General features: G+C 41.5%; 1 protein-coding gene across 2 annotated transcripts in view; it reads left to right on the top strand.

Moving 5' to 3' along the window:
• Pou6f2 (POU class 6 homeobox 2) overlaps nt 1-25,398 on the top strand; it is a 382,578-nt gene that overhangs the window by 327,730 nt on the left and 29,450 nt on the right. For both annotated transcript variants that reach the window (XM_021180807.1, XM_021180808.2), the window contains exons 5-6: nt 3,976-4,116; nt 24,671-24,877. In XM_021180807.1, coding sequence (XP_021036466.1) covers nt 3,976-4,116; nt 24,671-24,877 — 348 coding nt within the window. The remainder of the gene's footprint in view (nt 1-3,975; nt 4,117-24,670; nt 24,878-25,398) is intronic.

Here is a 25,398-nt window from a genome sequence, read left to right as displayed (position 1 = left end):
TACGGCACTGTGGAGGCTAAGGCAGGATAATCTCAAGTTGGAGGTCATCCTGGGTTACAGGGGAGCACCCTGCCAAAAATAATCAAGCACAAACTCTAAAGAAACTGTATTAAAAGCAGAACAACTGTCATATTATGTCGAAGGTAAGAAGGTTCTGTGCTGTGTGATCTGGGAGAGTGTTTGTCAGTACTTGTTCAGAGCGTGAGCTATGGTTGTATATCTAACACTTTTACCTGCACACGTTCACTTGACTCCCATTGTACTCTCATGAGTGCTGTCATTCCCCCGCCCCTATTTTATCCAGGTAAAAATGGGGTTTGAGTTTCTTTGCATCTACTGAGCCCATCTGGTTTTGCAGCCTGACTCTCCTCAAAAAGCAAGGGAAAGGTAGGGTTTGGTACATTGGTACACTATGTCAGAGGTACACGACTATATTTAAACTTACTTTGATGTTTTGTTCTGTAAATTTCTAGAAAAGGAAATGTCTTCAGAAATGGGCATTTCAGTGAGTAGATTTGACCAGCTGTAGATTCTGTAGGCACGCTTGATGTGCTCCGGACGTAACGTCAAAACTCTCATCTGCTACAAATCCTTACTCTGAGACCTCCTGTATTTATAATAAGAACACACTAGAATCAGCATGTCTTGAACAGATCTGTTGAAAACACACCATGTAATACAGTCAGATTTCTTCCAGGCTGCCTTTTTCCTGGTAGACATACTGACAATGAAAGATAGGAAGGCATAAACTTGGCAGCCATTTCCAAATGCCCAGTTGGCCTCAGACAGTACTAAGCTCATTATATGCATTTATTGTGCATGGTCTCACAGCTGTCCAAATCTAGCCTGAGTCTCCAATCAAGAAAAAATAGTGATCGGAGCACTGCTAATGGGACATGACTATGGACAGCACAGAGAGACAAGGCCTGAGGTGATGGCCTTTCCCACTCCCACCCCTGCCACTTCTCTTAATGGCAGTGCATCCCTGTCCAACCAAAGAGCCAAGAAGTATTTCATGAAGTTGTGTCCACTATGATCACTATCCAGGCTGCTCTGACCCTGGCTTGTACCACAGCAGCCACATCGGGCTTGTGCATTCTAGCTGTAGAAAAAGGCCTGCCAGACTTCTTCATAGAACAAGGTACTATCCACAAAGACAAAGCAGGGAGCTATCTGTGGATATAAGAGCCATCCAAGGCTAGGGGATATAGCTCAGTGGGAAAGCATTTGTTTAGAGTATACAAGGCCCTGGGTTAGCTCTGCAAAACAGAATAACAACAACAAAAACAATCATGCAAGTTGACAGTCTCTCCTTTAAGATAGAGAAGTAATTCATGCAAGACACATACCCATATGTATATACACACATGGCATAAGGACAGAGAAATCACAGAACCAGGCAATAACATAAGAAGAAGAAAGAAACCATTTGAGGTAGTTTAGCAATCTTCTGAAACACCCATTACCCATTTCTTTTTTTCATTTTTTTGTTTTTGTTTTTGTTTGTTTGTTTGTTTTTCCAGACAGGGTTTCTCTGTGTAGCTGTTCTGGAACTCACTCTGTAGACCAAGCTGGCCTCGAATTTAGAAATCTGCCTGCCTCTGCCTCCCAAGTGCTTGGATTAAAGGCGTGAGCCACCATTGCCCCAGCCCTGTTACCCATTTCTAACCCTTAAACAGAAGACTCAGAAGTCTTTTTAAGTAATTGACTTTGCTTTATATATTTGTGCAGTATCTGATTTTACAGCAAATATAGTTGACTACTACTGAATAATACACCAATATCTCAGACATAGAGAGTTCTCGGTTTCCATTATTGTGCTACACCCAGAGGGTCAGTCCATCCTTTCCTAAGTGATATCTTTTTTTTTTTTTTTTTTTTTTTTTTTTTTTTGGTTTTTCGAGACAGGGTTTCTCTGTGTAGCCCTGGCTGTCCTGGAACTCACTTTGTAGACCAGGCTGGCCTGGAACTCAGAAATCCGCCTGCCTCTGCCTCCCGAGTGCTGGGATTAAAGGCGTGCACCACCACGCCTGGCTCCCTAAGTGATATCTTGGTTGGCCTAGAAGATATCAAAGAAGTGCTGTACGATCGTCATTAAATAGACATTGACTATGTATGCACTTAAAATTTTCACTCACAACTGTAGACAAAATTGTCTTTTCAAAACTAAAACCAAATTGCACATAAATTAATCATTCTTTCGGGGTTAAGTTTATCTTATGACTCCAGGAATTTTGTGATCATTTCAGCTTTATGCATAAAAACAATGTAAGCCAAGTCTTCTCAAATGAGCTCAGAATGGAAGGCCAGTGTGCAATGTCTGTGCTAGGCGCTAGAGGGCTCTGTGCCCCAAGAACACAATGTGGATCATCCACTGTGGGCATTCAAACTAAAGCAAGTATTTTCTCTTAACACATCCCACTTCTCAGCCAGAGTCACTCTACAGACATACACCAAACTCCAAGGTCAAGGCTACTCATCTGGGGTAAGACAGGATTTCTCACTAGGCCAAAGAATGAGTTTTTTTTCTTTTTTCTACTTAAACCAGTTATTTTTCTTAGGAAAGAGATAATGACAAAAGGCAAAGTAATGAGCTTAAAGTAGATTTTTCTTTCTAAAACAATGTGCTGGGTAAATGAGATTTTGGGTATAAGTGAAAACAAGGATATACACTAAAAGTCTCCTATGCCCCCTTTATTATTTCTTTACTCATCAGATAAGTAATGTAAATTCTGGGATGGAAACTGAGAACTCTATGTCTAAGACACTGGCGTATTGTTTAGCAGTACAGATGATGTAAACTCTGGGGAAATTCCCAAAACAATAAAGACACAAAATATTTTCTGAAAGAAAAAGAAAGAGGGAAAGGGGAGAGCAGAGTCGACAGAGAAGAATAAAGAATGTTTAAAACGGAGAAATAATACTAATAGAAGAGGAGCGCTAGACGAGCCAAGACTTGGACTAGGTAGGACTAACTCGTCTCCCCCAGGCCGTGGCCTTGGCAGGTCTCTGCTAAAATGCAGGAGTTGCATGGATGTGGAACGTGGTGATGGAAAATGCATTATTATACACAGTTGTTGAAGTTGAGAGAAACTGTACAGAGGGGGAAAAATAACACCCTAGAATAAATACAAATGAAATTCATGTATCAAAACCAATAGTGTGAAAATAGTTTAAATGTTTCTTGAATTTATATCTAGTCATTAACCTAAATGCAGATTTCAGTTCCTGCCACCCTTCTGCCTCATGGTCAGAAGGCCTGAAAACCTGCGGTGTGGAAAATTGGCAGGAGAAAGAATATTGAATTGGTCTCCACGGAAAAACAGAATTTGGCAGCCATACTCACTTCCCTGTGCTGGTCTCTCTCCCTTCTGTTTATTCCTTCCTGTTATACGTTTGTTGCAGGAAAGGGCCACATGTGAGATAAAACAGGAAGTAATTGTCAACCTGACCATTCACCAGTGACTTTGAATCTCTCCTCAAAATAAGCCCCAAGACCCACTTGCTCTCTGAGGGCACGGGAGCCGGGCTGTCATTTCATTGATTTTGGTTGCTTTGAACCTCGGGAATGAAAGTGAGGTGGGAAACCTGCCCCTCACAAACAACCCTAAAAGAAGCTGTGATTCATACGTGGGAATGATAAATCCACACAGAAACCCTGTGAACATCAATTTCCTCCACCCATCCTGCTTCACACGACGATTTCAAGGAAGGCTGACATTTCATTCCATGATTTTTATTCTGGGATTTCCCCCACTGCCAACCCCCAAATTCAGGCTCCTTCCCTCCTAGGCTATCCCTCAGCTGAGCCCCCCACCATGTCCCTGACTTCCTCTAGTCAATTTTCAATCTCTTCCTGGGACCCTGCAGTGGGTTCGGGGCCCTTTGCATGAGCAAGCTGGAGGGAACGTTGCGTCGCTGTGTGGTTACCCTGCCACGTGGTGGTTTTCACCCTGATCTTTTCTTTCTTTGCAGCTGGTTAATAATCCTCTAGCAAGCCAGGCCGCCGCTGCTGCAGCAGCCATGGGCTCCATAGCAAGTTCACAGGCCTTTGGCAATGCCCTCTCCAGCCTTCAGGGGGTCACAGGTCAACTAGTTACTAATGCACAAGGACAGGTGAGTGGGAGACGGGAGGAAGAGTGAATTTTACGGCAGATTGAACTCGGAAAGGAAATGAATTTCTTTTGCATGACAGTGATATGTAGCTGCATCTATTTGAGGCAAATAAAGAATGTTCACTGCAACGTCAAGAATAGAAGAGGGTGGGGAAGTGTTTCTATGTTTTTACAGGCAAGATTTTTCTTTCTTTCCCTCTAAAATGTCAAGGTTTTATGTTGTTTTTGTTTTGTGAGATGACTAGTATTATGGCCTGAGTTAAAGACTTTCTCCCTTCTCACTACTGGGACATTTTTTGAAATAAACAATCAAAAACTAAATTTTTCAAAGAAAACATTACTTTGCTTTTTTTAAAATTTTTTACTTAAAATTTTTTGACGTTAAGGGGGGAAACTAGTGTCTTTTGCTGGTTGGTGTGATATATCCAAACTAACCACAGTAAAGCCATATTCTGTATGCGTGAGAAGCTAATGCAAAGTTGTATTCGAGCAACAACAGAAAGTGTGTGTGTGGTGGGCGGGGAGTTAGATGCCAACGGCCATTCAGCCTCTGCACTGTAGCTGATTTGGGGGTACTCTTGCATGCCTGTTGATTATCACTAATCTGTCAGGTTCACTAAGCCTTCCCCATGTCACAGGAGACCCATTCTACAACACTCATGTGCCCATGTCATGGTCACACATGACAGAACCTCAGTCGTCAGTAACCATAAAAGCTGCATAAAAATGCAGGGCAGAGTTGAGGCAGGTGATGGCAGGGTGTCCTCCAATGGAAAGCCAGAGCCCAGCCTGGGTGATTAGTGACCTCAGATTTCCAGCATGGCCATTTATGAACATGAAACACATGGAGAGTATCATTGCTTTACTGGGCAGTGTGTTTACATAACTCCCTGCTACATACAGCAGCTATACAAAAGCAGGAATCTCAATGTCTTCAACTCTTGTTTTTTATTTTACATAAACAGCAAACAAAGATGCGTTATAAGCTAAACCATCTCTACCTCCAGCCCAGAGAAAGAAAAAGCTGACCTTGTTATATTTCCTGGGCGGTTGTAGGATTGTCCCATCAGAGGCCCAAGGGCTGAACGATGGAGCTTGTCAAAGAGAGGCCTCGTGTAATGAATCATCTTATCACAGGTGCACACCACACATATTAAAGGAGGGTTGTATGAACACTGTGCCCTCTACAGTAACCTTTCAATGTCTGCTTTAACCCTTGTTCCAATTCCTTTTCATCAAAAGATCATTTTATGCAGCCAGCTCTAAATGGAGGCTCTCAAAAGCATATTAAGATTTCTGGAAGGCTGTGAGTATTGGGGTGGAGGAAAAGTTGGTTTTAATATCTATAACTCACATATACTTCAGGCCCATGCTGGAAGCAGCTTCCTAGAGCTACACCCAGAAATAAAGCAACCTCAAGATGTACATTTTAAGAGTTGAAGAGCAACACCAAATCTATCTACAGAAAGGCATTTCCCTCTGATTTTTCTGTTCTGTCATCCAAGTGAATATACAGTTATGCTCCCACAAGGAGAAATACTGTAAGACTTGCATTGGACTACTTGGTGCTTTCTTTTCAAATGTTTTGATAGCCAGTGGAAACCTCTTAGGAACCAGAATATCCACCATTGTCAGTCACCCTAAGGCCTGGGATCTCTGTCATAGTCAGTAAGAATACCAAGCTGAATACTCATAGGGTTCTGTAGACAGTAAATCAGAGTTAATTATATAGTGTCTTTTATTGTTATCTTACAAGTTGTATAAGGGTAGTTTATTTGTATTTATAGTAAACATATATTCTAAAGTGAACATCTACTACCTTAACAGGGAGCAAAAATCATTTAATAGGTGTGGGTTTTGTCTCTTGTTAATGTGATACAAAAGAAAAAGTATTGGAGCTAGGTTAGTACAATTCACGTTGGTTAACATACCCCTGCCACCTAAGACTGCCACACTCAGTCCACTGAAGTCTCCACAGAGATTTCCCAAGGGGACATGAAGATAAAACTCTTTGAATACTTAGAAATTCCCTTATTGGAGTTCTTGGCACCTGTCCTTTTTAGTATTTAGAAGTGTATCCAGGAATGGTGGCATTAATGCTAAAGTTAAACCTAAGTTTGAGAAGCAGAACTTATTGATAGTTACATGGACAGATGAGAAGATTTGTTCCACACAGAAACCATCAAGTAGGGGCATTCTCACCCAAAGTGTTTATCCTTCTCCTCACTTCCCAAGATCCTTTCTGCATCCTATGGACCAAAGTCAGGATTTAAGAGACCTAAATGAGCCTTCAAGCCTACACGGGATTAACTTTAGGTACCAATTCTATCTGGTTTCCAAGGCTTAGCTTACCCAAGCCTACTCATAACCTTCAAGGAGTCACCTGCTGCAGGGTCAGCCTCCTCTTTATGCCCGAATCTTTCTTCAGAATCTTGGCCTTCGGGTTTCAACAGCAAGAAATCTCACCACCTAGGTCTCATGGCCTTGGGTGTGTTGAAGAATAACTTTTTCTGTACTTTTTTCTCTACCCCCACCCCAGCCTCTAATCATAACAAATAAGAGAAAATGTTCCTCCATTTTCATACCTTTCTTACTTTGCCCTATCATAACTATTAATTCAAAGGACAGAGAGTGATCAGTAGAGTTATCAGTTTAACAGACACAGCAATCTAAAATCACAAAGTACCTGTGCCACCCAGGGTTGCTAAGGAGTTTTGAACTTACCTTTTAGGTGAAAATAAGCAGAACATTGGCATTGGCTACTGCACTGCCGAGATCATTATAGTTCTCTTTACTTCCTGGATCACATACTTGTGCAAAAAGAAAAAGAATAAGTCAAAGGTGATGGATTTGATTCCAAATATGGTCTGAACAAATTCTTGAGCCCTCTGAGCCTCGTTTTCTAATTATACTATATGGACAATAAAATCTAGGCAAGCGGTAGACTAGAAAGATGGCCCATTGGGAAAGTGCTCACCATTCAAGAGTGAGGACCTGAATTTGCGCTCCAGGATCCATGTTAAATCTGGGCATGACAGCACACCCTTAGAATCCCAGCACTGAAGAGGTGGAGACCTGAGGATCCGTGGCTGACTCATGGAAAGCCTAGCTTAATAATCAAATGGGTCACAATGAGACAGCCTGTCTCAAAAAGCAAGTAGACAGCTCCTGACAAATGACACCCAAGGCTGGCTTCTGGATTCTACACACACACACACACACACACACACACACACACAGAGACACACACATCACTGTCCCTTGGTTATGACAATTAACTGAAATAATCTCTTTAAAAATACCTCCCAGAAGCTTGAGCACACAATTAAACATTTAATGAACAATGCCACAAGTATCATCACCATTGTTTTTCATGATTTTTTTATTTGGATGCTCAGCAAGAGGCAGGAGTATGACATACAGGCAGACAGGGAGGGATCTGCAGCCAGGCTGTCATTCATCAGCCAGGAAGCCCGAGCAGATTCCTTTATTCTCTTAGTGCCATGAATTCTCTTCTGAAAAGTGGGAGCATACTGACATTGGTTCATTGGCTTAAAGTACTTAGACTGAGGTTGATCACATAGTAATATCTCAGACCTAATAATCAGTAAACGCTGTCTGTTAATCAAGATGAACATTTTTCTCTGGTGCATGGATGAAGGTTGTGTGAGTCTCAGCAGTGGGATGTTAAGCAATCTTAGGGCCCCTCAACCTTTCTCAGAACAGTGCACCAGAGGGTGGAGAGTAAAGGTTCCCACGTGTGCTCCTAGGAGTGTTTTGAGAAATTGGCAAGTAGATTTACCATCAATTTGTTCAGCTACAAAACTGCTTCCCTTGTGTCTTTGGCAATATCCCTTTATTGGCATTATTACAGAAAAGTAAAACCAAATGAAAGTTTGCTTTATTCTGAGGTTAAGGAAAGCATTTTACATTTTAACTGAAGCTCGTGGCTATTTCCTGATGAAATCAGGTCCTCCACCACTCTAAAGCCTTGAGAGGTGAAAGCTAGTGAACATAGACACCCATCTTCGTCCTTTAAAGAGCCAAGCATGTAAAACACAAAAGCAACTAAACAACATTACCATTTTGAAAACTAGCCTCCAACTCCCAAGTGCTGAGATTACAGGTTTCTGTGACTAGACCTGGTAACCTTTTTCCATCCGTTTTTAAAAAGAACAAAACAGGGTGAAGACATGTACCCACACAGCCCACACAGGTTACTCAGAAATATGCATTCTTCTACACAACTTGAAGCTTGCTTGATAAGAAGAGAAGTTCCATGTTCTCTGTGAGCTAAAGGCTGCCTCCTGAGGATGATGACTGGAAGGTGTGCCTCTCGAAGGGCAACTCCTCCCTGAGTGAAACATCGAGGGGCCAGCCTCATTTCAAGCCCTACAGTAGGTGGGGAAGGCAAGAATACTTCTGACAGTGTGCTCAGACCCTGGCAGGAAGTCCCCCCCCAGTTTAGCTCTCCAAAGAGGTGCAGTAGCAGAACTGCATTCCATGTGAGGTCCTCTGAATTATAACCACGAGCTCAAAGATATCTTCCAGACAGTAGCATATTGAAAACCTAAGTTTTTTTTTTTAATTTTTTTATTAGGTATTTTCCTCATTTACATTTCCAATGCTATCCCAAAAGTCCCCCATACCCNNCCCCCCCACNCCCCTACACACCCACTCCCACTTTTTGGCCCTGGCGTTCCCCTGTACTGGGGCATATAAAGTTTGCAAGTCCAATGGGCCTCTCTTTCCAGTGATGGCCGACTAGGCCATCTTTTGATACATATGCAGCTAGAGTCAAGAGCTCTAGGGTAATGGTTAGTTCATAATGTTGTTCCACCTATAGGGTTGCAGATCCCTTTAGCTCCTTGGGTTCTTTCTCTAGCTCCTCCATTGGGGGCCCTGTGATCCATCCAATAGCTGACTGTGAGCATCCACTTCTGTGTTTGCTAGGCCCCGGCATAGTCTCACAAGAGACAGCTATATCTGGGTCCTTTCAGCAAAATCTTGCTAGTGTATGCAATGAAAACCTAAGTTTTTATTGAAGCATAAATGTTCCTATTCATCAGCAGAGTGGCCTCATATAGGTTATAAGGCATTTAATAAATTATAACTGTTCCTTTAAAATCAAAACCCAGAAACCGACCCCATATAGGTTGCAGAGGTGAATGTTCGCACATGATTTACATGGAAAGATGAGACTCCCTAAGATCAACTCACTGAAGTTATAATAAATGATCATTTCAGCCATAAGGTTGAGAGATAAGTAATTCGATAGCTGTGTGTTGGTCCTCTCCAGAGTCTTAGGAGATCTGTCTAATGTACTTCCAAAGCCACAGCTGCACAGTCTGTAAAACAGTTTTCCAGTAATGCGGAAAAGGAAGTAGTGTGTGGTTCTGCTTATGAATAAGCTTCGGGGCCCATTAGAGCCAGGCAAGCCAGTGATGGGGTAACTGGGGCATCCCGCCTAGTGCCTTTTACTTCATCTTTTATAGTGAAGCACAGAAAACACATATAAAAATAACTTTCCCAAAACAACACAAACATCTTTACATTTTCCATACCAGCCTCTGTTGTCTTGTTTATTTTCAAAAGAAAAACGAAACTCTAGACAAAAAGCACACACTCCTCTCCATTTCAAGGGTGGTCACGTGGAAAACTGTGATATTTCTCTACAAATTTTATGGTTTTACCACAAAATACTAATTTAAATAACATAAAATGCATAAAGCCCTACTATTCTTTTAAAATTACACTAACAACAGAATCTATTTAGACAATGTGTTATGAATAAGGATCAAACATATTTTGTTGAAAGTTAAGAGTTGATGTCTATATGTTTTCTCATAAATATAGGTCTGACAAAAACTTTATTTCCCCCATTTGAACATATCACAAAAGAAGGTTTTAAGGTGCAATAGTAATTGAATGAACTATATTTCAACTATCATCTTTTAGTGAACATTTTTTTTCAATACTCTCTGGAGGGCAGGAAATGTATCTTCATGGGGTTGGTAGCATTCTAAGAATATCGCTATGGCTTCTTCTCGGTGATAAAGACAAAATAATAATCAGACAACCCAACCCATCCACTTACACAGCAAATCTGTCCTCCGAGCCCCATTAAGGGCGTTATTGCCTCATTTCAGTGCTGTTTTCCTAAGTGATCCCCTCACAGCCCCTCAAAATGTTCTGCAAATGAGAAGTCTGGCATCAGGGCCACCAGGCAGCAGTCTTGACTGAGTCTGAGCTCTAGTGACCTGCTAGGTTCAAAGAAGTTAGTGAGTCAAGGCCATCAGGCTGCAGGCTCAATTTCCTTAGCCTTTAAAACCCCAACTAAAACTTAATAAAAATCTACCTGTGCTCTTTAGGAAAGCGCTGCTGCCTGCAATTCTCACTTATAACTATCCATGGTTTTTTAAATGCTTTTTGAAAGCAGGAATCCTTCATGTGAGGAGATGTTGCCCTTGCCACCAAAGCTTTGTTGTGAGTTCCACTTTGTGGTCTTATCCTCTTTGTAGAAAGGAGGGGTTCTCAAACTGTCTCAAGATTTTCCAGGGTCTCATAAGCCTCCACCCCTAGAAGAAAGCACACTGTTTAACAAGAGAGATTAGCAGTAATACACAATAAAAACTACCTTTGTAAAATTCACCCCAAAGACCTAGAAAGAGAGAACCATGTCTTTGCTACCTAAAGCAGGATGCTGAGCTATCTGTTTCCTTCTTAGCTCTGGCCACTGCCAACTTTTGCCATGTTGTACTTTTGATGCTTCATCTATAAGCCTTTGTTTTCATGGGAACAGGAGAATGGCCTCTCCTGTAGACTCCTGGATAAAACTCACACATTCTTTTGAGGCCAGTTAATTTCTGGAACATCTATAATTCTAAACAGCTAATCAGCTAGAGGATGCTATTTATAGTTCCAAGGAGCTGATCAGGGCTACCCTGCTTCACATTAAGAAGAAATGACTGTAAAGGAGTGTGTTCCCTGTGCAGCAGACTTCTGTGTCAGTTAATTCACCCTTGTGGGAAAGCGCTGTCTATCCCTAAGAAATAATCATGTAGTTCATTAGAGTGCACTGAGCTCTTTAAGCATCTTGGAGGACTGCTGGATCTTAGCTGCAAGCTCATTTAGGTCAAGTTATATGAGAGAGAGAGAGAGAGGGAGAGAGAGAGAGAGAGAGAGAGANTTAGAGTGCACTGAGCTCTTTAAGCATCTTGGAGGACTGCTGGATCTTAGCTGCAAGCTCATTTAGGTCAAGTTATATGAGAGAGAGAGAGAGAGAGAGAGACAGAGAGAGAAAGAGAGAGAGAGAGAGAGAGAGAGAGAGAGAATGTCTACCCTAGTGAGCTCCTATCTGGGACCATCAGTAATGCACTAATGCACTGTGGGATGTCTTAGAAGGCTTTGATGGTCCCCCCTGTACATATGGGCAAACTCTCAGAGTTCAGAGAAACACAACTTCCCAGGTCAGCACCTTGCAGAAGACTGAGGGCTGAGACCTGAACCCAGTACCCACTGTTGTGCTCCTGCGTTTTTCTGGCTGGAAGGCCTGGGTGCTCTCCCAGATGCTATGTGAACAACTTAAAAATACAAAACCTAAATCTCTAAGTTTAAAAAAAATGGGGATGCATTTCTTTCCCTACAGTCTACTGAAGGAAATTATTATTCTGGAGGGTCGCTACACACCTTTTTACTCCTAAATATCTATTGGAGGTTTCTACCCTCCTTTTAGCCACATAGTTCTCAAGTAAACAACACAGAAACAGAACAATTTATTAATAAGCTGTAGACGCTATGCTGGGCAGGTTCCGAGCTATTCTAATCCTTTCACCTGTTAAAAGCCACACAAATGCACATTGTTTGCCAGGCTGATATCTCCTGGGCTGTTTCTGTTCCATCAGCCTGTCCTTAGGATGAACTTCTCTTGGCCATGTGCTCTTTGCCCATCTACCATTAGATGTAACGTTACGGTAACCTTCTTCTCATTCTCTCTTCTCCCACTGTGGTCTCTCAAAATCCCTCCTCAATTCTAAGTTCCACCTTTCTATCCCCTCCACCCAGAATTAAGCCCCAGCCATTTATTGATCAATCAGGAATTAATGGAGAGGAACCAATTACAGCAAATTGGTTATACAACACACAAGATAAACCCTAACAAGAGTCACAGAGTGCTCCTGAAGGTGTATCTATACACACACTTGAAACCTGAAGATAAAAATATCCTACCAAGTAAGTACTAGGTATTCTAATTTATATACTGACCAGTTTTATTTGCTCATCAAAGGATGTAAAGAGGTGTTTTCAGGAAGTCTCCAAAGCAATGAGACAAATTTAAAGTCTATCTCAGATCTACCACCAATCATACCAGAGGAAAGCAGACTCAAAGTGTCAGAACCTAGGAGACCTCCCAGCAAGACCTCCTAAACATGGACAAAGAGCAGGTGTGCACCACACATAGATAGCCATCCAGCCACACAGATGCTTTCCATGTTAGCTTCTCAGAGCCCAGTAGGAAACCCTACAGCAGTCAATCCTCAATATACAAAATAATGCTAGAGTTGATTAAGCTCAAAGCATGTTAAGATACCTCATGTTTCCAGATCTTTCCCCCCAAGAGACCCACTCCTCCAGTGAGGTAAGACTTTTGAAGAAAAACAGAAATATGTAGCACAGTATTCTTGTACCTAAGAAACCACTGATTTAAATTGCGCCTAAAGTCAGGCCATGCATTTTTGAGGGAGAGGGTATAGTAGGAAAATACCACACTATACAAATATATCAATTGTTAAGATTCACAAATTTTCAAAATGCTTTTTAGTACTGAACATTAAAACTAAAATTTAGTAATATAAGGAGTATTATAATTGAGAAACATTGTTATTTATTTGGTTCAGCCTTAACTTAGCCTGAAATTGAGACAACTATATACTGGGATATTAGCTGCCTTCTCAATATTTGGATTTTAGCAAAAATGAGAGATGATAACAGAAGCTATTTATTCTTTGTTTTATTATAAAATAAAAAATAAGCTTACCTTGAATTGGGGTTGGAACAAAGGAAGAAATGACTGCTGAACTCTGAGTCAGCTTTCCTAGACTATCACCAGCCCCGTCTTCAAACCATCACTGTCATTAGGACATTACAAGATAGGATCAGACACTAAACTCACATATGAGATATAGCCACCCTTGAAGTAAATAGTCTATAAACATGCACCCTACATTTTTGTTGGCCCATGAGCTGGTTAGTCCTCATAAAGATGTCAGAAGCCATCAACTTACAAGACCAACAAGAGAGAAATTAGTAGATCAGAGGCAGAGAAGAATGGAAATGTCACAACTCAGAGCAAGGAAAGAGGACATATTCAAGTTCAAATTAAACCTCTGTGCAACACGTTAGATCCAAAGCACTAGCTCCCAGTTTCTATTGGTTTTCTCACCTAACTGTTGCCATCTTGAATAAGAGTAAAAGTAGACCCTTACAAGATGCTGTAAGCTGGACCATTAAGAATGCTGCATGCAGTACAGTCTTTTCTTACAAGCACAGCTTTATACTTATAGGCAAATGACATTAAGCAAGTAATGCAGAGAGCACAAGGAGAGAACTTGGCGTACTACCTAGGTGAGACACCTGCCAATAGTGGCAATAACCCAGAACCTCCCTGAAGTAACATGGCTGAGAAATGCCTGCCTATATCTCTACATGGAAGGGACTCCAGGGCTAAAACCTCAGGGCTGCAAGTCAGATAGGCAGGGACCTAAATTCTCGCTCCATTCCATCATACTCCCAGAGGCCAGCAAGGCATCTCATCTTCCTCAGCTAGGTTTCTCTTCTTTGAAAGGATAAAATGTCCCTAAAAGTTAAGAAAACCACTGTTAGCAACAATAATAAAATTAGTAACAGGTAGCCATTTATAGAGCACTAAGTACTCAGCCTCAGTATGTCCCAATCATGTTACCTTTTCCACCACTGCATGCTGTAGCCTATGGCTGTTGTACAGATTGGATGGAGAGCTTCCAAGGTCACTCTGTGAGACATGCAGGGACCAAGCTCGGTTTTGTCTCAGAATGCTCTCTATCACACGTTCTAACAACAATTGGAAGCTTCTTGCATTCTGCTTAGTGCATCTCAGGAGCCAAGAACACGACCTGTCACACAGTGACCATGATACAGTAATAATGTCCATGGCCTGGATAGTATTTCATGTATGCTAGTATACTCTTCAGTAAGCATCTTGTATAGATTCAGTATTTCATTTCATGCTCACTATGCTCTTGAATGTTATACCAGTTCACAGCTGATGGGTAGACTGGAGGCTTAGGAAAATTATCCAGCTTGCCAGAGTCATACAGCGAATAAAAGAGCCTAGACAGAAACCCAAATCTGGCTGCTTTAAAGCGCAGATTTTCTTCAAACAAAGCTGCTGTCAGCATAGGCTTTCTACATACACAATACTGTGCCAGACTATAGGAGACAACCCATAACATCGTGTGTGTATACTTAATCCCCTTCAGTCAGCTGATCTCAAATAAGGTCCACTGAATATATTAAAGTTTTATGTGAAAATGTTTTTCAACACTGTCCAGTATTCCCATGTCAAATGAAAATGGCTGTTTTCAGTTACTTATCTTTCTTCAGCTTCTTTTAGAATTGTACAGTTAGCGTAAACTGTGAGCACGATACAGGTTGCTCAACACTTAGGCCTTATGTAGTGAGTCACATGAATCTAAAACATGTCCTGAAACACACTTTTCCTTTGATCACATCTGCCATGAAACCATATTCCCTACAGCATGCAGAAAAGGCCAGTGTGGCAATATGGAATCTACTACCCACATGATGAGCATGATGGGAAATCCTGTTTTCTCAAGATTAACAGTAGCTCCAGGCTAGGAGATGTCTAGCCTGCCTCCCCTAATACATATACATACTGGGCAGAACAGCATTGGCCTTTTTTCCTAACAAGATGTACTCAATTTAAGCAAAAGACAGGACCAGAGGGGGTTATCAGTCACTAGGTGCCTTTAAGCACTCTTGTTTTTCTCTGGTGCCCTAGAATAAAAACATCTCCTCTTCCTCCATCGTATCTTTAAGCCATTTTAGGCAGCCTTCCCACAGAAGCAAGGAGAGCTAATGTCTGCACTGCACCGACTCTGCTTTCAATTTACAAGGAACTTGAGAAAGTACAAGTTAGAAAGGAGAGACTTTGAATGGCGAGAATCTTTTCAGTGTCTGTTTAACTATAAAGTAACTCTTTAGCTTTTTAATATAAAGGATGGCATCTTCAGGAGAATGGGATGCTCGTACTTAAAACACAGTGTAAAATCTTCTTAAATAAACACAAAATGGAATACTGTGGGACCGCAATCAGAAAACTCACAGTGACTTTTGAGATGAGATCACATGGCACTGCCTAGGCCAGAATGGCTCTGTGAATTTAACGCCCGGTTCCCATAATGAAGAACCTAGAGGAGTTATGGAGGACTAGAGGAAGTAAACGTGTACGGTTTTGAGGAACATTTAAAATAGAGATAAGAACACTCTGAGGAGCCACAGTTGGAGCACAGCCCACCCTCCTTGTTGACATTTGTCAACAATTGTCTGATCAGCGGGGATCTGGCTGAAGACTGGCCACCTATGAAAATGAGTTTTTGCATTTTTATGAGAGAAACTCATCAGCATAATTCTAACGAGTCTCCGTCTTTGTTGCGAGAAATGAGAAATTCTGCGGTCTCACCCTCAAGAACATTAAGGAAGCATTACTAACAGGAAATTGAAAAAGTAATATGTGTTAGGATGATGAGGACAACTTTTTTCTGATTGACCAGATAGATAAGCATCATATGCAAGTATCAAAATACATTTAATTTTGCCACAACAATGGACATTTTCTTCACAAAAAAAAACGCATGAAGCATCCTAGGGGCGAGGACCTGGACCACAGCCCTATCTGACCATGATAGACAGATGCGCCTTTCGCTGAGCTTCCCTCCCTACCCTCCCTTCCCCTTGGAGGCTTGTTTTGTTGTTAACCTCATTTAAATTCGGCCTGATGCACTCACTAGGTATAAACACAGAACCAAGAGGTGCTAAGTATGCATAGCGCTTTCTTGAGCAATTGCCAAACATTTTCTGCACCTCTTCTCATTGAATGTAGACCTGTTTCAGTGAAGGGTAAACCAAAAATATTGGAGATCATTGGCCCCTGTTTTGTTTTTGTTTGTTTGGTTGCTTGGTTGGTTGCTTGTTTGGCTAGCTGTTTTTGTTTTTGTTTTTTTAAAAAACAAACTGGAGGATTTGTCTTTGTTTTAATTTTTTTGTTTTTGCTTGTTCAGTGCTATAGTTATTTCTTTCTCCTTTTTGGGTGAAATATAAAATAGTTCTTAGATGGATGGCTTTGTCGGAAGATGTTTCCTGGCTATGAGTCAAGGTGTTCTTCCAAGCAATAAATAGCTTAAGTCTGATTTAGTCACTTAACCTGGCAGCAGCAAATGGGAACAGAAATGCTTTTCCTAATTCTAAGTTGGTGGTGGTGGTGGTGGGTTTTTTGCAGGCTAATATTAAAGCTTAAAGTCTTGGGGAAAGCCAGGTAAAGGCTGACAAAAGGTGGCCCTTCTGCAAAGTGGTGGCTTTACAGTATCCGTGATGCTCTTTGAAAGGGAAACAGAAAATACGTTCAACCAGCACTGGAGAAAATGAATAACATCCACAGTTTAATTTGTAGACTGGCTAAAAGCAGAATCAGTGAAGAAAAAATGTTTCTGATTATCATTAAGAATTTGCCAACATCTGGTCACAGATAGTTCTTCAACTCATTCACGAGAATACATGTAAAGAAAATGTAGCACTGAAGAGAATCTGACATGGAAGTGTTAGCTCAGCTCTGTATGTAGCTCTGTATCCTCCAATCTAACAACTAATTGTCAAGTAAATAATCAAAGAAAAATAGAGTAGGGGGGTAGAAATTAAATCCCAGGCCACACAACTTAAAGAATCCACTTGTTTTGAGGGAGCACCACCTCTGCCCTTGTCATAAGTAACTAGGGATTAAAGTGCACTTTCCAAAACCCAATTAGGATTCCAGAGAAAAGCAATGAGAGTCCCTTTCCTAAGTTCTACTGGAGAGGAGCCTGCCATCTTGACCTCTCTTCTTTCTGGAGGCCTCACCTCCACATTGAATGAGTTTTCCTGCCGAGGAGATGTCCAGACGCTCTGCAGAAATGCCCTGTTGAACTTTGACAACAGAGGAGGTGATGTCTTAGAAAATCGTCCCCCTCCTCTCCTACCTTCACTGTCTAGCAGATGAGTAAAACTGCTAGAAACCCAGCAGTACCGGAAAAACCATAAACTCCCTAAAATGCAAACTTTGCCAGTGTGCTGTTCAGTGCATGAGAGATAATCATCTGATACAGTTCAAAAGCGTGGACTTAACAGTGGGCATCTATATTTTGTTCAGAAAAGCTTATTTTGGGGGCACTGGTTTTTAGTCACTACTCAAGAACAGACCACAAAGGCTTACCATGATTCCTCGCTTCTAGCTCAAATATAATAACATCATTGATTTTAGTTTAACTTAATCATTTGATTAGATAGATTTTCTATCAGGTTTTCTTACTCCTTGATTGTAGAATCCAAATAAAAGATAGTAAATCTCATAACCACAGATATATATTAGTAGAGACACTTCCTTTCCGAATATTTGTGTCACCTCAGCAGTGTTTGGCCAAGTAGCTTTTGTGAATAGTAGCATCACTCTGTCTACACTTGGACAAGAAACTAAGATGCTTGTGAGGAGCGACCACTGATGGTAGCAGCTGATCACTCCCCATTCCTTCTGGTCTGAACACAGTGATCCTCTCCTAGCTCAAGCAGTGTGTTTTCTTCTATATGATATATTCATTCTAAACTCACTGTGTGTGTGTGTGTGTGTGTGTGTGTGTGTGTGGTATGTGTATGTATGCAAATTCTATGGTGCTTCCTAATTTTTTTAATTAAAAGAATTTCCACCAGCTGAGGGTGAAGTACACACACACACACACACACACACACACACACACACACAGACTGCTTATGCCACAAGGGGGCTTTAGCAGTTTAAAATGGCTCTATGCAATTAAGTCTAGAGAAGTGCACATCCTGGCCCCCTCCATCAGTGGATGGACATCTCCTGACAATGATGTGTAGTATATACACTCTGTCCTCTCCCTCCACCCACCGTTCCCTTTTTTCCCCTGTCTCCTCTCATTTCAAAATCTGTAGAAGCTACAGTCTCTAACTTTAAAAAGAGAAAGTTCACTCAAGTGCTTTAACTGTGGGGTAAGGAGAAATTTCTGAGGTCACTCTGGGCTGGAGGAGAATACACATAGGAGCTCTCTATGTCTAATTTCATCATAGAGTTCTTGTTCCAGAACTGTCTAATGACTTTGCAGAGGCCTCCTCTGTGTATTCAGCATGGAGTCAGGTCTTTATCATACTTATGCATAAACCCCCACCTTGATACTCTAAGACAGGAAACTTTTCAGTATACTTTGTGGTAAGCTACTGATATCCATTTTTAATAGTGAACTATTTTAATAGTGATATGATGATATCAAAAAGAATTTGAGGGCTACATGTGGTGGCATACATCTGTAATCACAACACTTGGAAACTGAGGCAGAAGGATTGAAATTTTACAGCCCATCTGGGATATGTATTGTCTCAAAATAAACATGTCAACAACAGTGTTTTTGCAGCCTCGTGAAAATGCATGGGAGCTGCCCCACAAGAGCATAAGCAAAAGTGATTTCTGAATGAACATTCCAAGCACTGAGCTGCTAGGCAAAGCCATGTGGAATGCCTTGCATACCTTATTTTATGACATTATGCAGTGATTATTCCCATTTAACAGAGGAACAGACTGGGACTGTGAGAGGTAAAGTCATTCTCTAGCTCTCCTAGCCGGTGAGGAATTTGCTTCCTTCATGTATGTCTTAAACTCACTAAGAGAATCAGTTTTAATATCTCTAAGACATGTAAGGAAGGTGATTGACTTTACTGTTTTATTATATCTATAGCATTTGCCTTTATGCACACCATTCTTCGCATAACGTTGCAGAAAATGCCAGTTTACAGATCCTGATGCCGCTAGTGCTATGCTTTTGTCTGTGAGTTTCTGGGTTCCTAAATTTGTGGCCAAACCTCTTAATAAGCCATGGGGTTTTAATTCTGATAGCTAAAGACACCAAGTGGGAGGGTATTATTTTAGGAATGTACCTCCAACATCCACAATAGAAGTATAGAATGAACACATTCCAGGAGAATCTCTCACAGTCGGTGTCCACATTTCTTTTTTTCACCATGTTGGACATTATCAAACTGGGGTCGGGGGGAGAGGCTCCTGGACTGTATCCAGAAAACAAATTTTGGTTGCAAAATAGTGATATTTCCTTTTCCCTTTAGAATCAATGTCCTAATCAGAGATGCAAACATGCCTCCAAGAAGGTTAGCTTTAAACCTAGAATAAAAGTGAGTTTAGAATGGATACATCATATAGAAGAAGAAAACACACTGCTTGAGCTAGGAGAGGATCACTGTGTTCAGACAGAAAGAATGGGGAGAGATCAGCTGCTACCATCATGGCTGCCCCTCACAGGCATCTTAGTTCCTTGTCCAAGTGTGGACAGAGTGATGTTACTATCCGCAAAAGCTACTTGGCCAAACACTGCTGAGGTGACACAAATATTTGGAAAGGAGGTGTCTCTACTGATGTACTGTCAGACCTGAGGAAGTCACTGAGAACAACATTGACAGGCTTCCCTTTTTCTTTTTTTTAAGCTATGGCAACAAAATTACTTGTCAATATGACATCTGCCATCACATTCCTTTGGCAGAGTTTAACTGCATATCAGAGACTATAACAACATGCAGCCCATCAGATGACTTGTCTGGGTGCCTGGGCCTCTGTGACACCAGCCTAAGACTGCAGCCGATGTCATCTGTGTGTTAACAGTAAATGTATTCATTTGTTCACTTTCATCCTTCAGACCTAACACATCCCTGTAAATACCCTTTAGACTGATGTGCAGGGGAGTCCTAAAACAATAGCCTGAGAAGCTACATGGTCTTTAACTGCCAGATTTGCCACTGTTGCAAAATAATCTTCATGATGGCATTGTTTGTTTTTGAATGAATGGTAGTCCTGGTTGAACGTAAGCCACTAAATTTACTACAGAAATAGGGATCCTTTAAATTATGTGTGCCAATGAACACTATTCATAGGAATGGTTTTTGTTTAGTTGCTCTTATATATGAACTTTATTTCTCAAATGTGGTTAATGTTCTTAGCTCATTCCAAGGAAAGTGTCAGGCAGACATGAACAGCAACAACCAAGTAAGTCCCCTGTTAGAGAAACAGGAACTCCTTCAAGTCACAAATTATCATTATAATGCCAGTATGGGCCTCAGCCTGGTTAAAGCATTCATCAGAGATGAATCATTACAGGTGGAGAGTCAGGGCAATGACACAGAAGATCATTGCAAACGATGCCTGCGCTATTTGCTGTGCGATTGATGGGGCAATAACTTCACTCAAAAATTTCTAATGTTGCAAGCTAGACATGAAGTAGGCTGTGCTTTGTGCTTTGAAGTGGAAGCCAATGAATCAAGCGTCCTCTGTGCTAAGGATTCATTGAGGCATTTTGCTTCAGACTTGGGTGACTTCAGTAGCATCCTAGCAACGGATTTGGTCTGTAGCCTTTCACCACTTGAGAGTATTCGGCCCTAATTGTCATATTCACACCTGAAATGGCTCCATACCAGCCCTCCTCCCCACCCCCTAACAAAACCTGTTCGCCATCAAGCATGATGGCACACACAATCCCAGTACTCAGGAGGTTAAGGCAGGATGATATGTCCCAACCTTCTCTCTCCTCCAAACTGATCAATTCACCTTCCCCATGCCTCTTACCTATACACTAGCTTCTAGTAGGTTTTCCCTAAACCTAAACTTCACAGCCCTGCATCTTTTGTAGTGTTCCTGAACCTACCCCACCTTTGTCTAAAACAATTCACTCATTCCCAGTGTTCTTAAACACATACCACATAGATATAGACGTTTTCCATCACAAAGCTCTTGCTTATTCATTTAGTACTCATTTCTTCCTTTGACGGATGGAATCCTTGCATTTGATAACATATTAACCCTGCACTGTCTCACCTGCATCTATTTAGCATCTTCTATGGCCTACCACCCAGTGCTAATAGAAGGCTCCATAGGTATTCAGCTGCTCTGCCAGAGTCCTTTATAATTGAAGAGAGTATGAGTTAGTTTCATATATTGGATGGGTTAAGCAGGAGTCAGATCCTGATTGCCATGTTTATGTAGCAAAGTAACCCTTTCATCAGGACTTCTCCGCACACTCTTAGTAACCAATGTATTCAGATTCCCTTAGGAGCTAATTTTTAAAGGTATATTTTCTGTCTTCATCTCTAAACCAAAGATTCTCTATAGTCTTTCCACACTCAGTTTTAATTTCCTTCTTGAGTTGAAATCCTACCATCAAATTAAATTCGCAAGGCCTTTAATTTGAAACACAATTTCCATCGGTAACTGGACAGTTATTAAGAGCATGGAAAGTGTCAGATGTGTGTGCTTCCGTTCCTATTATCACCTTATGCTACTTCTGTGAACTCAACATATTTGGAAGTAGTCTGATTACATGTGTGAAAATGCTAAGACACATCGAAGTCTGAATGAGCGTAATAATTCAACAGATAATTTTTAGATAATATAGTGTGTGATCATATCTACCAGTCAACAAATTTGATCAAGTTAAAACCAGGGTATTTTGATATCTTGGAGTCTATTACAAAGTTCCCGACGTGTACCACCAAGTGTTTGGAATGCAGATACGGTGATGCTCCTGCCTCTGAAAGGAAGACAATAACCACCAAGAAATACACAACTTCACCAAAGACTTCCTGACTTCACATGCATCCCTCACCTCCCAACCAAACTCTATTAAACATCTCCTTCCACTGGGCCATTTCGGATTCCTCTGGCTCTGACACTGTTGTCTTATCCGTACGCAATGCTCAGACCCAGGTAAAAAGAGAGGAGAGGTGGGGAAGACACAGTGACAAGCGTTTTAGTTGCAGCTCAGTGTTAGAGTGTGAGGCTGTTCCTAGATAGGGGAGAGGCTAGTGAGCCAATTGCATTTGCCTTTCGATTTCTTCCTTCACCCAGAAAGTGCATCTCATTACTACAGAGTCAGCAGATACTCACGTCAATCATCTCCGGGCTAGATGCCTCTCTTTTCATCACTATGTGTTCTATAGCTGTCATGTCCCATGCCTTACTCTGAGGCATTCTCTCAGGCTACGTACTCCCACAAGCTCCTAAATGCACTGACATTCTGCCAAAAATAGAATCTATAGCCCTCCACTTAAATGCACCCAACTTCTGCAGCCAATCAGTTGGAGAGGGAAAGCAAAGACCTAAGACTCTCCAGGCAGTCAGAGTGGGAAGGTCTATTGCCAAGTTTACACTGTGCATGTGCAGGCCATCTATATCCAGTATAGACAAGGACAGGAGGCTAATCCCATGTCTCTCTTACAATGCCTGTGGGGGTCACAGGAACTGGCTTTTAGGCTAATGTAGGACCACTTGTCAATAAAGTACTTATGCATTATGATCTATTGATGTGGACTCCTCCTGACCTTGCTTACACTGATGGGACATTTTCATTGCTGTCACTGTGAGACAGACACTGCATGCTTACTTGTTCAGGATACCTGCAAGCCTGACATCTCCTTAAGGGATGGCTGACCACTTCCACAATAATTGCCTGACCTTCATCAGCATCCATTGACAAATGCCACTGATAACTGATAGTTGTACAGCTTCTCCATTTTTGCTAACCCACAGGATTGCTATGTTGGAACCAATGACAGATGGGGAAGAGGGCTGTCCAATGTCATCTTCCCAAGAGCTATAGTCTGGTGGTTGTCCTGCTTGCATCTGGAAACCTGAACCCCAGAACCCTAAAATCATTCACTGAAAAAAAATCATTTGCTGAGAGACTATGTTCAAAGCCTTGTGTGAGTACTGTGCAGTAGAAATCACTACCATTTGTGAACATGTCCTCAGAGAGCTTATCATCCAGTAGAAAATTGCAGACACAATATGAAGCATTGCCCAAGAGCTGGAGTCCTTTAACACCCAATATTCAGTGTCTCCCAGGTAGTGGGACTCGGGAGTCAAATGAAAAGGCAAGCATTCGGGGACACCAGTTCCAGCTCTGTCACTACAACTCCTCTCTCAAAGATTACTTCACAGAGTTCTTCTTCACCCTTGTGTCTGATTTGTGAGGGAGAGACATGACTAATCTCCAGTTGAGTTCAGAGAGGTCTTGTAAGAAGACAGAATGAAAAAGAATGTCACATGACAGTGAAGTCATGGACCACCATGGCTCAAAACTAGGGAACAGCCATTGGTGACAATTTGTAGTGTAAGGCTTAATATACTAAGCAGGAGAAATAGTCCCACACCCATTCCTCATGACACCCCTTGAGGTTTCATGTTTAGAAACAGCTTGTAGTTGAAGTCCCTGGCAGTGTAAAGCCAAGTCTCCATTTTCAGATTCTGTAGCTATACGGAACATGGCATCTTCTTTCACAGTAATCATATCTAACCACTTGCCCCATATCATCATCCTACATAACACTTTCACTGACAAGAGAAGCCACTGGAGGCAATGGCCCCCTCCTGCCTCCTGTGGCAGAGCCCTGAGCCCCCAACACTTAAGGATCACCCCCTAAACACACAGAGACCCCTAACAACTAGGTTCCGGTTTAACACACTTCATTTAAGCTGTACATCTCATCTTTCTGATTTCAACTGTCAATAGTCACATCACTTCTAAAGAATTTAACCATTTATTTACTAGCCTGTGAGAGGCTGAAGTACCTTAACAAATGCAGCTGTTTGGTGACCTGACCGGAAATGATATCCTAACCTCCTGTCTTCAGAGTCTCGTCTCTCAACCACACACATGGCAGGATACTTGTTTGAGGCTGGTAATCCGAAAGATTATAGAGGTCAAGAAGCTGACATTGATCTTGGCATTAAGTAGGATGGCAGGACGGGGCAGAGAAAAAGAATAGAAGATGTAAAGGGCAGACTGTGGAAGAGGAGTCCCCAGGACACAGGGCATCTAGATCCCCAGTGTGAGGAAGATGCAGTGCCCCAAGTCCACTTAAGTACTAAGAAACCTATTCCTCCTGTTTCTGAGAGAAAGCCTTGGAAGAAACTGCATGTTTAACTATTTATCAATAGCTGGTTTTATTTTTAAGTAAGGTAGTTTTTTCCCTTCTCTTGGGGAATCAGTGCATGCATAGCCTTCTCTTCTTTTAATGCTCATGCCCTAATATTTGCTCCATGTTGGCCTGCTTGTAGATAGCAAATGAGCTTCTGATAACGTTCTTCACAACAAGGGCACAATGCAGTCTTTGCCCTGTGCAAGCAGACCCTGAATTCAGCTGGCTCTCATGTTCAGGCCTATCTCTTGCAGATTATTGGGACCATTCCACTGATGCCTAACCCAGGGCCATCGAGTCAAGCAGCAAGTGGCACTCAGGGCCTTCAAGTACAGCCTATCACACCCCAGCTCCTAACCAATGCCCAGGGCCAAATCATTGCCACGGTCATCGGAAACCAGATCTTGCCTGTGATCAACACCCAGGGTATCACCCTGTCCCCCATCAAGCCAGGCCAGCAGGTAAGGGTCCCACACTTGATGCTATAAGGGTGCCCAATATATTTTTTCTTTCTTCCTTTCTCTTCTTTGCTCTCAATATAAGGTAAATTTGCATTACAAAAAGATTTATTATTTTCGCCGGGCGTGGTGGTGCATGCCTTTAATCAAAGCACTTGGGAGGCAGAGGCAGGCGGATTTCTGAGTTCGAGGCCAGCCTGGTCTACAGAGTGAGTTCCAGGACAGCTAGGGCAATACAGAGAAACCCTGTCTCCAAAAAAACCAAAAAAAATAAAATAAAATTATTATTTTCACTAAACTTAATGTATCAATACTTACAAGATGACACATAGATTTATTTCCTATTCTCAGCAAATATAAGCAATAACATGAATATCCCCCTAATCTAAAACCAGGAACATATTGAATTATAACAGACAGTGTGACTAAAAGTCATTTAGAATGTGCCCTTCTTAATCTCTATCCAATATACTTAAATTTCTGTTTTCTTTTTTTTTTTTTTTTTTTTTTTTTTTTTTTTTTTT

The sequence above is a fragment of the Mus caroli genome, chromosome 13, assembly GCF_900094665.2.
Source record: "Mus caroli chromosome 13, CAROLI_EIJ_v1.1, whole genome shotgun sequence".
Lineage (NCBI taxonomy): Eukaryota > Metazoa > Chordata > Mammalia > Rodentia > Muridae > Mus > Mus caroli.
Note: the sequence above shows the minus strand (reverse complement) of the source record. Positions and strands in the feature narration are given on the sequence as shown.